At 39.6% G+C, this 13,900-nt stretch overlaps 1 protein-coding gene across 3 annotated transcripts in view; it reads right to left on the bottom strand.

Annotated features, from left to right (window-relative positions):
* Positions 1-8,905, bottom strand: part of LOC121952187 (rho GTPase-activating protein 26-like) — a 99,047-nt gene extending 90,142 nt beyond the window's left edge. The window contains exons 1-2 of one of the 3 annotated variants that reach the window (XM_042498712.1): positions 8,534-8,894; positions 8,179-8,458 (exon numbers count right to left, since the gene is read on the bottom strand). In XM_042498712.1, the coding sequence (XP_042354646.1) occupies positions 8,179-8,332 (154 nt within the window). In that variant the 5' untranslated portion in view covers positions 8,333-8,458; positions 8,534-8,894. Of the gene's footprint in view, positions 1-8,178 lie in introns of all 3 variants that reach the window. The other 2 variants (XM_042498713.1, XM_042498714.1) reach the window with 2 other exon arrangements.
* Between the last annotated feature and the right edge of the window lie 4,995 nt (positions 8,906-13,900).

The raw sequence follows: 13,900 nt of genomic DNA, 5'->3' as shown, positions 1-13,900 counted from the left end.
TCATAAATTTCCAAGTGAAATGCAAACTTGACAATAAAGGTCCACCGGGCTGCTGTTCCTCTTTTGTGCAGGAGGACGAGAGTAGGGTGTCAGATACGATGACTCACAGCCTTCCATCTGCTCTAAAACCAGCTCCAATTAAACAATTTGTGTCTATAACTACCTGCAGTAAAAGCAGGTTTTTTAAGCAGCTGTGAAAAGCACAGCTGTCTCTTTTATGACCTAACAGCAGCGATCAGGTGGCGGAGTACAAAAAATTATAGAGCATTCCTTAGAGTTCACTTTCCCTTCTCTCTCTCTGCTTCACTCCTGGTGCTTCAATGATGTAGGTGTTTTCTGATCAAAGTAATTCTGCTCTGAAAAATGTCATTATACAAGAAACCCCGGATTTTCTATATCAACATTGATAGAGATTGATTGATAGAGAAATGAAAATTGTTTTAGAGATCTCTTTAAACAGAACTTTAACTTTGCAGCTGAGCAGGTATACAGCATGATGAGTCATGTGTATGCATATTCAAAGGTCCACTATAGACGCTGCTTGCAGTTCTGTAATTAACTTACTGTAATGTGTCAGAGGAGCATTTTCCGTCACTGAAGGTGATTTGGGGGTTGTGCTGAAGCACGAGTGATTCAGATTTAAACATACCAGTGTGTATGTGTGAATCCCACTTCCTTCTTTACAGTTTCATGTTCACAGTTTGAATTATAATTAACTGATTGCCCTAGTGAATTTATAAAGATGCCTAAACAAACCTGTTTCTTTTGCAGTTCTTCTTTCAGTTCCCCTGATACACTTTCTATGTAACCCTGTAAATCTCTGAAATGTCACCTTCCTAAATCCATCCCCAGCTCTACACTCCTCTCTTGGCTCTGTCCAAAGACATACTGCACATGTAACCTGCTTTTCAAACTATCAGAAGACTGCCTGTAGGCATGTGACCTGAGTAAAGCACAGGCAAGGGGGTGGCATATGTGAAAATAAACACCTCCGAATGGCTGCAACAGCAATAGGAAGCAAAAGGAAATACATAATTGTGTTACATCTGCATGTGCATGCATCTTTGGGGCCTATAGCCAAGGAGGCATACCAGCAAAATAAGTCTCACTGTCATGAGAAAAAAAAAAAACACACACAAGTAGGTAATACCACAGAGCATCTAGGGGCTGAGTCAGTGTGTCTTTGTCAGGCAGTGTAACTAAATAAGCCCCCAAGCTAAAATATTTACCAACTTCAGTCCAGCTGGAGTCCAGGGCCAATACACCACATCAAAGATTCAACTGATGAGATGAAGCAGCGCACTGGCTGGAGATCTATTTCTGTGGTGATTGTTACGAGCTCTGTCTCTGCCATTTCTGCAACAAATCTGTTTGCTAAGAAGTGCTTTTTAAATACACTTCATGACCTGATTTATGACCCCAATAGATCTTTAATGAGCATAATAATTATAGAAGTACCAAGAAATAAAGATGTTCCTAATCAATGCAATCTGTTGATGAGTTTCCCCATATTGCCACTGGGGCTCTGAAAATCTAAGGATCCATGCTCATGTATAATGGGACATGCTAGTGTGCAACAAAAAAAGACCTTGCATCAAGGGATGCACGACAATATCAGCACATCATCAGTATCAGTAGTTAACAGCTTTAAAGTGAAATATCAGCATCTACCCGAAATGAACTTTTCTGCCAATATCACAGGCCAACAAGAGGATGCTTAAAAGAAAATTTAATTGGTTTTGGCTATTGTCAGGATTTTCTTGGGGAGAGCATAATACAAGCCTGTTAAAGTGGGAGGAATTTTACAGTTTTGTTTAAAACTTGTTTCATAAGAATAAATATGGCATGTTTTACATGTAACCTTGTATAATAGTTTCATTGTTTTTCCCACTGATTTTTTACATTTTGAAAAGCATTGTATTTTATGTCTGCATCTGCCACCAGTGGGCCATCACTATAAGAGTAGGTTTAATATGTCAATTCCACCACAAGAGAGACTCAATGTTGTCTGCAATTAGGTGAAAAAACACATATGCATGTAGTCATTTTGGCATTAGCAATTAACTAAAATGAGACAGAAAATATCAGCAAACTGACAAAAATCAGATATTGTAGATCCCTGCTTGTATCACATGCATAAGGAGTTAAAAGTCAGTGACTGCGTATGTGTGCATGCATGTCTGTGCGCGCGCACCTGTGTGTGTGTGTGTGTGTGTGTGTGTGTGTGTGTATGCGTGCCTGCGTGCATGTGTGCGTGTTTCACAGTCTGCCCTGACAAAAGCGAGGCAACAATAGCACCAGAGCTGGGCTGAGTCGTGCCCTAATTTCCTTCTCCTCCACACTACGTCACAGCCTGAGGAAGACCCCCAACCCCCACTGTGCTGTAATGCAGTGGCAACACACACACACTCACACACAGATGCATGTGCATGTTCACTGAGCACACACATCTTCTCACAAGCAGAAATGTAAAGCTATAATGGAAAACATGCATGTTGTGCAAATCCAGAACATTAATAACCGCAATGTGCTGCACACAAACCCTTCACTCCTCTTTGTTCCTGTGTGACGTCTGCATAGGAATGTCTTCAGACAGTGACACCCCGTCTCGCTTTTCTCTCCCTGTTTCTTGCTTCTATCCTCCTCCATCCTCAATCCCTTCCCCTCCTCTTCTTCCCACCACAACCTAGATTGCTCTGCTCCTCTGTCGGCTAAAAAATAAGGCCATGTTGGCTTTTAAAGCACCATTGTGAAAGACGACAACAACACCCCCACCTACTCTTTCTCTCACACACACTCTTTTTCTCTTTCTTTTGCCCCTCGGCACACACTCTTCCTTTGCTCTGGACCTTTTTCAAAGAGAGTTCACTCCCTCCATCAGACATAATTGAGAATTAGTTATGGTGCTGTGTGCATTTGTGTGTGTGTGTGACCCTCATCCATCAGTGCAGTTGACAGTTGAGCCACTGAAGGACTGCTATTACCCTTCTTATTACTCACCAACAGCACAGTGTGTGGCTGCAGAAAAACAAAGGCAGAAGGTAAAGAGAGAAGACTTAGAGCTCGATATGGATTGCAAAAATCCACGGCCCGTCACTGGGAATTCCCACTTCGCCTTCTGCGGGACATTACACACGAGCTCTCATAGCCCGCGGCCTGTTTTAGAGGTTGCTCAGGGCAGTTAATGGTTCAATTTGAAGCCAGAGTAAATGCCTGAAAACAAAGCCATTATCAAGACAGTGCTAATGGGTGTAGGACTGTTTTTAACCAGTAACAGGCCGCACACTACAGAGCATACATGCCTGAACAATGAGTGTGCTTTTAGGCTCAAGCCTTTGATATGCTGTACTTTTTGGAACAGAACAACCAGTTTCCTATGTCATTGTAGGTCTTAAAGAGTAATTTTAGTTTTGGGGTAAAAGAGTTATGAAAGTTTAGGGATCAACTATTTCCCTCAAGGCCTACAGGCATTGTTTCATTGGCTAAATCTGGACATGGCTGAAATAGTCCTTGAATTTTTTTATGGTTCAGCCTGCCCATTTTTGTCCAAATTATCCCAAAGACAGACTTCCTTGTCAAGCCCTTTTGATAAATTGAAACAATTTCAAGCTTAATTTGTGTTTTTATGCTCAAATAAATCTGTATATACAGTAATATTCCTTAAAAAATACATTTAACTTTTCACTGCTTCTGCAACATCTTCTCAACTTCAAACCAAACTGTCATCTATTTTTCATTCAACATGAAGTTCTTGTTTTAGCGCAAAGTTGAATTTGATGGTGTGTTTCAAAATATTTTGAAAAGTTTTATGCTACAGCACACCCTCTTTTCTTGGGTTGTCCATTTTCCTTGTCTTGTCTTTGTATGTCTCTGTATCACTGTCCTGACATGTCAACCCTGCATCATTTCGCATCATCGCATTAGGTCTTTGAAGATCAGAAGACACACACAGTGCACACAGAGGTCACTAGTCCACAAATGTACTTGTTAAGGAATGAACTATATTCACTGCATACGTGCACAAATATAAAACTACACATACACACACACAGGCAACGCTAACAGAGGACTCAAACTAACCAGCTGTGGTCTCTCATGTTTCAGCACTCCGGGCCCTAAAAGCTCTATTTCATGGTTAAGAAAAATGATCTATGTGACAGACTGATACGTCATGCTTTCACTGTGTATGTGAGTGTGCGCAACTGTGCATGACAATGTGATTATTACGTGTCTTAATGGTAGGATGACTCTCAGACTAAAACATCCCTAAATCCAGGAAGCAGTGCTGTCAGTGCAGCGGACGATGACCTCATTGTGAAAAACTAGTCCATGACAGCTGAGTATCGGGACTCCAAGGTAGTAACAGGCATTTGAAATAACCCTTCCTCAGTCCTGCTCCTTTTCGTTCTGTGCTCCAGTAACAGTTGAGCAAGCTTTGTACCTGGCAGAACCTCTATCAACTTTCCCCTTTTCTGTTACGGCCTACTAGGATAATGCTATGTGCTACTTGGGATTTTTGTAATAATAAAAAAAGGAGAACATAATAATGATTTGGACATTGATTACCATGGCAACAATCAAAGCTTCAAAGCTTTAGCACAAAAAGCATTAGTTTAACAAATAAGGCAGAACATGTGATACTGATAATATCTTTCAGTTGACACCTATTTGTCAACACTTGCCTAAAATCCACTTGAAATCTTACACTGAGTTTTGCTTATGAATTTCATCTCTGAAAATCTATGGGGGTGTTTGAACAACTGCAACACAACCAATCCAGCTGGTAATTTTGAACAGTGCTTCCAGACATTTCTGCCACATTGCACAGTGAGGATGATGATAGTAAAGAAAGGATCTGGAGTCCCACTCAGTGATAGATGAGACACAAAAATAGCTCAATTACTCTGCACACTTTTAGCTGAAAACATGGCAACATCATGTGTTGGTGACACATAAACTGTCTAAACACAGTGTCGCGTTTCCCCTCGCAGCACTAGTGAGAGCCAAGCTGGCAATTAGGGTTTGTTTGGCTGATTGAGCCGTGTCATGTTAGAGGTGGAGCAGAGAACCAAACATTTCTACAGGCTCCATAATAACAAGCTAGATCTGCCCTTAAACAACATCTGGCTATCACACGATTAAACTGACACATATATGTGTCTCTGTGTTCATGTGTGTATCTGTGTGTGTGCATGTGCCATCTTATTTTGTGTGTGTTTCAAAGGTACTTATTCAGGGGAAGCTTTGTGGTTTTCTTTAAACAGAGTAGCGTGTGTGTGTGTGTGTGTGTGATAAGTGTACAGACATTTCTTTGAATGTGCCTACATATTGAATTGTTACAAAACCAGATGGCACCCACAAACAGGATAGAGCTGCTGTAAATCTGCAGTAGCGGTGACGATATCTCATGTGAAACCCTCCTCTATATGAAGAATTACACTAATGAGCAATGACATGTCAAAATGTCTAACTCAAATAAGAAGAGAAGAAGAAACTAGCTTATCACAGATGCATCAGTATGAGTGCACTTTTTTTTCTTTTATGCAAAAAGATTAACTTTATATTTTTCTCCTATTCAAATATGTTATGATCAATGTTTAGTAACATTTATTACTCCCTGTTAGTGTCATCAGATACATACATTATATGTAGTACAATAACTGTTGTTTATGCAATCTACAACCACACTCTCTACACTTGGCAACATTACTTATTTAAAAAAAAAACAAAAAAAAAAACATCAGGTGCCAGCTTCTCACGCACACAAAATGAATCTATAACAGAGATGTGCTGTACGGTCTTGTGGTGGGTAATATGCATATAATGTACATTCAGTTGGCAGTTCATTAGGTAAACCTAAAACAAATGCATAATAATATAACAGTCCTGTAATAAATTCTATCCTCATGCAGGTTACAATGTCAAGAGGCGTTATTTCAACTGAACCTGATAAACTGGCAATGTGTGCCTTTCACAATAAAATTACGTATGGCATCTGTTATTTAAGAATGCTATATAACACGATACAGGGGGGAGATGTCAATGGTCTGTTAACTTCAAAGAACATTTTTGACCTGTTACAGTCAAATTAACATTGTCTCACCATCATATCACCTAACCCTATTAAGTTGTTAAACTACTGAAAACACAGAGAACCCAGAGATGCCACGGCAGGCTTCACTAACTCCACAGTAGCACTCAACAAGCTCTGAGCAGCATGTTGTAAATGTTTCACTTTCTCCTTCTGTGGTAACATGCATGTAGTCCTTACAACAAAAACACATGTGAAAGCTGTCAGGAGACTTTGGGCCTCCTCCTCCAGCAGCAATTAGTGACTAGCAAAACTTCGGGGGCTTCCCTGGACAATCACACATCCTCTGAATGCCTCAAGAAAAGCAGAGGAGGTCAAGGTGTGTTGAAAGATGCAGCAGAAAAAATTGACAGTGCAGAGAGAACTTCAATGCGCTGTCAGAAAAGACAGCAACCGATCCATCTCATGCGCTGGCAAAGGGCAACAGCGCTGTGTAGTACAGGTATAAAAAGATTAACGAGGACAATTTGCTGACTTGCTCTTTGTTCGGCAGCACCCTGCTACAATGGCACAGAACAAGCAAATGACTCACTCTCATCGCAGTGAGTCGGGCTATGCTGTTTGATTTCTAGATCTCACCAGGGGACAAAAGCAGAATTGTCTTTATAGCCGCACGTCAGCTGACTGAGCTTTGTCGTGACAGAGGACTGAGCTAGTTTGTTTTTAAAGGTACAGCCCATAACACAGAGGGTGGAAAGTTCAGGTTAACCCACAGGCTGGACTTTCCAGGATTTTACTATCTGTATATGAGCAATGTGAATAATAATCTATATACTATAACACAATACACTATCAGGAGTTTGCATGTACAGTGCTGCACTATGCAAAGTATACACAAATTTAGCACACAGAGCTTAAACAGCTGCCAGTTTGTAAATGCAAAAGTGAAGAGACTTCAGAGTATATGAATAAAACTAATTCAATGTTGTGCCAAAATATATTCCATTAAATAATCTTATGTTTTGCAGGGTGGAGACAACTGAATCAACATTTATCCAACACTGAACGTTAATGTTGATAACAATAACAAAATATATCCATATTCAACTGTACAACACTCAAACAAACAAATTAGTGTCATCTTAATGGGGAATATTGAGAAGATTCATATCAAATATCAAGAAACATGTCACCACACTGTCCACTCAGAACCTATTTTAATTTTCATGTATGCTGAAAGGGTGGGATTACAAAATTAAGCCCCACTATGCTGTATGGATTTTTCCCCCACCGCTGATCATTTCTGATACTTGCATTGAAATTCTCAGAGGTTCGGGGATGATTGATGTGAAGTGATGTGAAGTATTTTGGTTAAAGCTATGGTTCACATAGTGTAATCTAAAAAAAAAACATTTTCTGTAAGTTGATAAGATCACAAGAAGGTTCATACATTATGTAAAACATGTTACTATAGGATACAGTATGCTCCAAAACAACACTAAAGCCTTACCCAACTCCAAAACTACCAAAACAATCACATCTAGTCTTGTAATACCAAGAAGCTTGAACCTAAGCTTCCTTTTAGTGTTTCTGGCCAAAACTCACCTGTCCAGGTTTTATATTCAAACAGGCTTATGAAAACAAGCAAACTCACCTCTTCAAGTCTAAACAAGCAAACTCACCTCTTCAAGTCTATTGAAGACGTCTAAAATCTATTTTATAGGAAGGTTGTGGTAGTAACATTTCTTAACAACATTAAAGAAAATCACAGCTTTTAACACAGTATCGGTGTGAGTAAAACATGCTCTACACACTCCCTCTAAATGCTTTAAGCTGATGGGAACAAATGTGCTGACAGCATCAGGGCTCACACAAGTTCACCTGCCTCGCCTCTTAACTTCTGAAATGTGCTTTATCAGTAACACACACACACACACAGCGGGAGTGTGGACTTTTCATCTGATGCCAATATTACTGAGACAAGCATTCTTTTTCACAAGCACTCACCTGAAGGCAATCTCAACTTTGTCAAAGCCTTCAGTGACTCAAAACTGATTTTTGTGTCAATATAGACAGCATGCATGAATGTCAGCCAATAAACACACACACACACACACACACACACACACACACACACACACACTTACTTTTCAAAGCCTGGATCAGCGCTTTGCCGTCTTTAATCAGCTCCTTGATGAACTTGTTGGTCTTGTCCAGCTCCAGCTCGTGGGACTTGAGTCTGTCCCTGAACTGCGGGCTGTCCAGGTAGCAGTCACTGAACTCCAGAGCAGGTAGTCCCATCTTCTTTTCCACCAGCCGGCAAAAAGCTCCCAACAGGAGGAACAGGAGGAGGAGAAGGAGGGAGGAGAAGGAGGAAACCCTGTGCTGCTGCTGCTGCTGCTACTACTGCTGCTGCTGCTGCTTCTGCTGCTGGAAATGATGGAAAATCCAATTACAACATGTAAACAACGGGGCGAAGAGGTATCCGACAGTAGTGCCTACCTACATAACCTTGCTTTTCTTTATTTTAAGGCAAACACTCAAGCTGACACAAGCACGAGTCCTCCTTGAATGGCAGCAGTCCGACACGGCATCCAATTAAATGAAATAAAAAAGTAGCAGAGTAAGTGTTTGATGGAGTTACAAGAAAACACACTCGCTCAGGTGAAGCGGTGCTGCACTCCTCTCGACCGAGTCATTGTGGTCCGGACAAAGTCAACCCGGGACGACGAGGGAAGGAGGGAAGCAGCCGAAAACAAAACTAGCCTCGTAAATGCGGTGTCTTCCCTGGGCGGTTTTAAATGCACTGCTTTCCGCACAGCCCCGCTCGGCTCAGCGCTGCAGAGCGTAATCAACCTACCCGGACACGGATAATCCTCTGACTGACGGCCCTCTCGGCCAATCAGATGGCTGGACCGGAGAGCTGACCCTTCGAGGGGCGGGTGTGCGGCGAACTACTCCAGAGCAAAGATAAGGAAAATAGTGAAGAGGGCTCACTCTCAGCTTGTTTCTTGTTTTTTTTTTTTTTTTTATCTTGGAAAGAGTTAGGATTGTTGCTTTCCACCAGGTGCTGCACAGTGGCGACCCCGGAATCTTTTTTATAAGGGTGGCCAGATGGGGCCACTAAATATCTTTAGGTGGCACACCAAAACTAAAAGTCATTACTGATTTTACGAATTCTATTACTATTGTTATTATTAACTGCACTCTTACACACAGATGTGTATTAGCTAAAACAGTTTAGTTTGAGTAAATCTAACTGAAGTCAAATTCCTTGTTTGTGTAAGCATGATTGGCCAATAAAGCTGATTCTGATTCTGACTGTTATTATTATTATTATTATCATTATTATTATTATAATTATTATTACTTGATTTCATGATTTATGGTTTTATCTTAGGGTTTTAAGCACTTAAGCACTGTTATGCTATGCTCATTCTGTCTTCTGTGAAGCACTCTGTGCTCATAATGCCCTTATTATTATTATTATTATTATTGATAAGACCAATACAGAACTTTTCCAAGTCCTTAAAGATGCAAATGCAATTTAAAAAACAAAAACACAAAATAAAAAATATACAGTACTGAAAGATGTTTACATGAAACACAAGGACAAATACAAAGACACAAAGTAAGATGAAGCATTTTAAAGAATTGCAGCTGTCTGAAATGTAAAAAGAAGAGCTTTAGAAAGACAGAGCTGGTTAAAAGCTAGAGTGAACAGATGTGTTTTTAGCTGTCTTTTAAAAATATGTAGTGAGCTGAATTCTCTGATATCTATAGTGTGTTCCATAGCTTTGGGGCATAATTGACAAAGGCTGCTTCCCTGATTTTCTTTCAGCTGATGCTGGGAACTTCCAATAAACCAGCAGCAGATGATTGCAATGTTTCCAAAGGTAAATCTTTGACAAGGGAGTTAGCAATGTAGCTTGGCCCAAGCCCATTTAGAGCTTTGTATCCAAGAAGGGGGATCTTGAAATCAGTTCTAAACATCACAGGAAGCCAGTGCAAAGAAACTAAAACTGGTCTAATGTACTCTCAAGCTGCTAAGTTTTGAATATTTCAATCACCTGTCATTGGTGCATCTGACCTTGACCAATGAAAAAAACACATCAGCACCCTCTATACAACCAATAGCCACTTAAGCAAAGAGCATAATGATGCATTTTCCGAAAATAAATACAAGCAGGTCGCACATTAGTGTGCAGCTAATCATTGGAAATAGTGGAACAAGCAAGAAAGATGGACTGCAGACATCAGTCAGTCAAGCTATCATAACCAATGTAAGCATTTAATGCCATTTTATAACTTGTAGAAAATAATGGATGAACATTTTAAGAGGGGAATTCCCTATTCACAACAGTTAAGAAGTCCAGAGATGCCGTGCATGCAGGGCCAAATATCTGTGCAGTATTACATCTTGTCGTGCATGCACAATCTTTGCATACAGCGGGCCGGGAGCGGAGCCTGGTTGGTGGGAGGAGACGCTGATGTCATTTCAGGCAGAGCGGGGAATTTCTGTGCAGCGGCGTCTGCCTTGGATTAAAGCCGGCTCCGCTCTCTGGCGCCATCTGCTGGTACGATGCAGCACCGAAACCGTTTTTTTAAATTTATTTCAACTTTTTGTGACTTCTTTCACTCCAAACTTATTGTTGTTTATCTAAAACAATAAATTAAAATTAAATAAACCCGTTATTAGGATAAACAGCCACCAGGCCTACTGAATTTGCTTCACGTGGACTTAAAATGTGACCATATATTGTACCACTGCTGCCTTACAATTGGAATGATGGCATTTTTTAAACATGACATGCATGTCATCTTCACATGCACAGTTTGCGTTTGTGGTTATTGTGTGAAAACAGCTCAGATTAAGGACGCTACTTCCTCCGCCAGAGCACAGCACAGCATCTGGTCGCCTGCTCATTTCTCCATCTGTCACAGTGTGGTGTTCAGAGATGGCTAGATAGATAGATTTACAGGAAGTCATGTTGTTGTTTGTGCATAAAGTCTAACATGTGGCAGGCTAGCTCAAGAATGAAAGAATTTTAAAAAATGATTGATAACATATGATGCACTTTAAAGAACGGAAGTAATAGTAGAAATAAATCATTGAATCCAAAGTTTTATCATTTGATTGTTCATCTCAAACAGCACAAATTGTCATTTAATGCACTGAAAGATCGGAACTTTTTGTGACTTACATATGGAAAACACCCTTTTTTCAAAAGCTATATTTTCTCAAAATGCAAATCTGTTTTACTTCAAATTCATGTTTAACCATCACACACTTTTAGTTCCTTTTACAAGCTCATGTAAATAGCTGGGAAGAAATTAAAAGACTAAGTCTGTAATGTGGCCGGTGTTGGTGCACAGTGAGTACATTAAATAGAGTTTGAGTCTTACTTTTTCTTCAATAACTCTGACCTCTGACTTATCGCTGAAGAGGGGTTGAGTAAAACAAGAATTTCCACTCACATTAGTGTTCAATAAATGTATCTAAAAACAATGGCTTCAATCAATATCACCGCTAAGATGCATTATGGCCATCAAGATGCTGTTAATTAGATTTTTCTCTTCCCTTTCTAATTTCATCCTCTGCATCAACTTCTCCTCCCACAGAAAGCTTCCTGTTGAGAGAACAGTAACATCATTATCGACAGCTAAAAATACATGCGCATATTTCCATTTCATAACTCCACTATCCCCCTCAATTTCAACCCTAAAGTTAGAATACATTTGTAACACTGTACAACAATCTGACATTTGTTGTAGCAAGCTAAATGCTTTATGATCCAAATAACTTTTAAAGATATTATGGAGAAAAAACTATGTCAGTATATTCCATTATTTTGCAGACATTTACTTAGAATTCAGACCGACTTTAAGGAAACCTTGTTATCTTGGTTAGAAAATAGAGATCTGCAGCTTTAAAGCAACGGCTGGAGGGTCTGGTATGTTTTAGACGTTCCCTTTTATTCCGACAAGCTGCCAGTCACATCAATCACTTTCCTATTCACAGTCCTGTTCATTGTTCCTCAAGTTCCCTGTCATTTCTATCCAGTATTTAATTACTTTCTTTCCCATTTTCCTCTCACAGGAGGACAGTGAAGCCAGAGACCCACTTGTGTCATATTGTCAGCCAAAAGTGCTTCCTCTACGGTGAGTCAGAGGATGTCCTTCTGCCCATAGCAGAAAGACAGGCAGTGGTAAAAAACAGGACGCTGATACCGTTTAGTTGACACTATTTCTGAGCACAATATCCGGCCACTGCAATAGGTACATTCATTGTAGGAGTTCTAGATATGCAGAGTGCACTCCTGTACATTTGTGTGTAAGTACAATGAGAGCCTGAGAGACCTGAATCAAATTCTCTTAATGTCCAGACAAACTTGGCAAATAAAGCTGATCTAATTATTAGGATTAAATCTTTCATTTAGATGATGATTTTCGTAATGTGCAATACTAATTATAACAAAGATGGGACAGTGGGTACTGACATTTCTGGGTTTTGGGTTCATTTGTCCCATTATGAGGAGAATGAAGCCTAAATAAACCCAGGCTGAGTGCTGACATGCAAATATACTGACAGCGTAATCATTTCTACTCCCTGGGTGCAAGATAGTTGTAAAGATTTAGGTGGAATTATTATAGCATAAGGATAGTGGCCTGTGAGACTGAGGGGTACATGACAGTCAAATAAAGAGTGGTATCAGTCTGAAGTACCTTTTTAGGCTTTAGTGAAGACAATATTATTGCTTGAAAGGTGGGGGGCAGCAAATTTGATGGACATAGCATCTTAAATCCAGTGAGCACCATAAGGTCCATCTCAAAAATATGATATGCGATCTCTCATATACAGTATATACCTATCCTCCAGCAATTGTATTTTCAACAAAAAAGTGATGAGTAGTCTACACGATACAAATCTAAGTTTGTTTTTTTATGAAATAAAACAAAGTCTGAAAGACAGAACAAACCAAAATAACATAAACAATAAACTAAATCTATCACAATGCAGTATGTGGCCCTTCTCATCAGTTCAACTTGGTTAAATGAATAAATGACCTGGTGAGGCCTTACTTGCGAGCTTCCTTTATAGTGCAACTGTTCATTAAACAGAAATTATTATCAGTTGTCAGACTATTTTTTCTAGGCTATAACATTAAATCTGTTACAATTAATATTTCAATAATGAATTAAATGGTTATGTGTACATTAAATGAGTTATGCTACAGAAGGTTACCACCAGGTTGCAGTTCTACTCTTTAGCATTTTAGCATCTTTCAGCTCATTGTTTTGATTTGATGCAGAAAAGCTCTGATGAAACCACTACACACTCCCGGCCAAGCACCTAAAGGTAGACAGACAAAGTTAGTAAGTAGTTGCTGAACACAGTGGAGCATTTAGCACTTGCAGAGACAGATATTGTCCTCCAGGGTTGTGGAGGGAAAATCAGTGCTAAAAGCAGAGTGGATTGACTTGAATTCATCAGGTGGGCGCAAACACAACCAGATGAATCCTAATGTTACACATCGCTTCTGTCCGGCACAAACCTACTGTCTCCAAAATTTTTCAGGAATTAGAGAAAACTCTTTTTTTTAAAAAGGATCCAATGGAGATAGGAGGTTTAGTCACACGGTTTTTAAAATACATTTCATTGATTGAGAAAGGGTAAAACCCACTGATAGATGTAGAGGGAGACCAATAGAATTAATTTATGACAAAAAATTAAAATAGTGAAATGTGGCGATACAAGGTTTGCGTCTGACAATGACAACATATTGTATGTGTAAAAAGTCAACACTTTCAAAGTATCATTTTTATAAGGTGATATTCTATGTCAACATAATTACAAAAAAGAATCTA

The sequence above is a fragment of the Plectropomus leopardus genome, chromosome 13, assembly GCF_008729295.1.
Source record: "Plectropomus leopardus isolate mb chromosome 13, YSFRI_Pleo_2.0, whole genome shotgun sequence".
Classification (NCBI taxonomy): Eukaryota; Metazoa; Chordata; class Actinopteri; order Perciformes; family Serranidae; genus Plectropomus; species Plectropomus leopardus.
The sequence above is the reverse complement of the archived record's forward strand: the minus strand, read 5'-3'. Positions and strand labels throughout refer to the sequence as shown.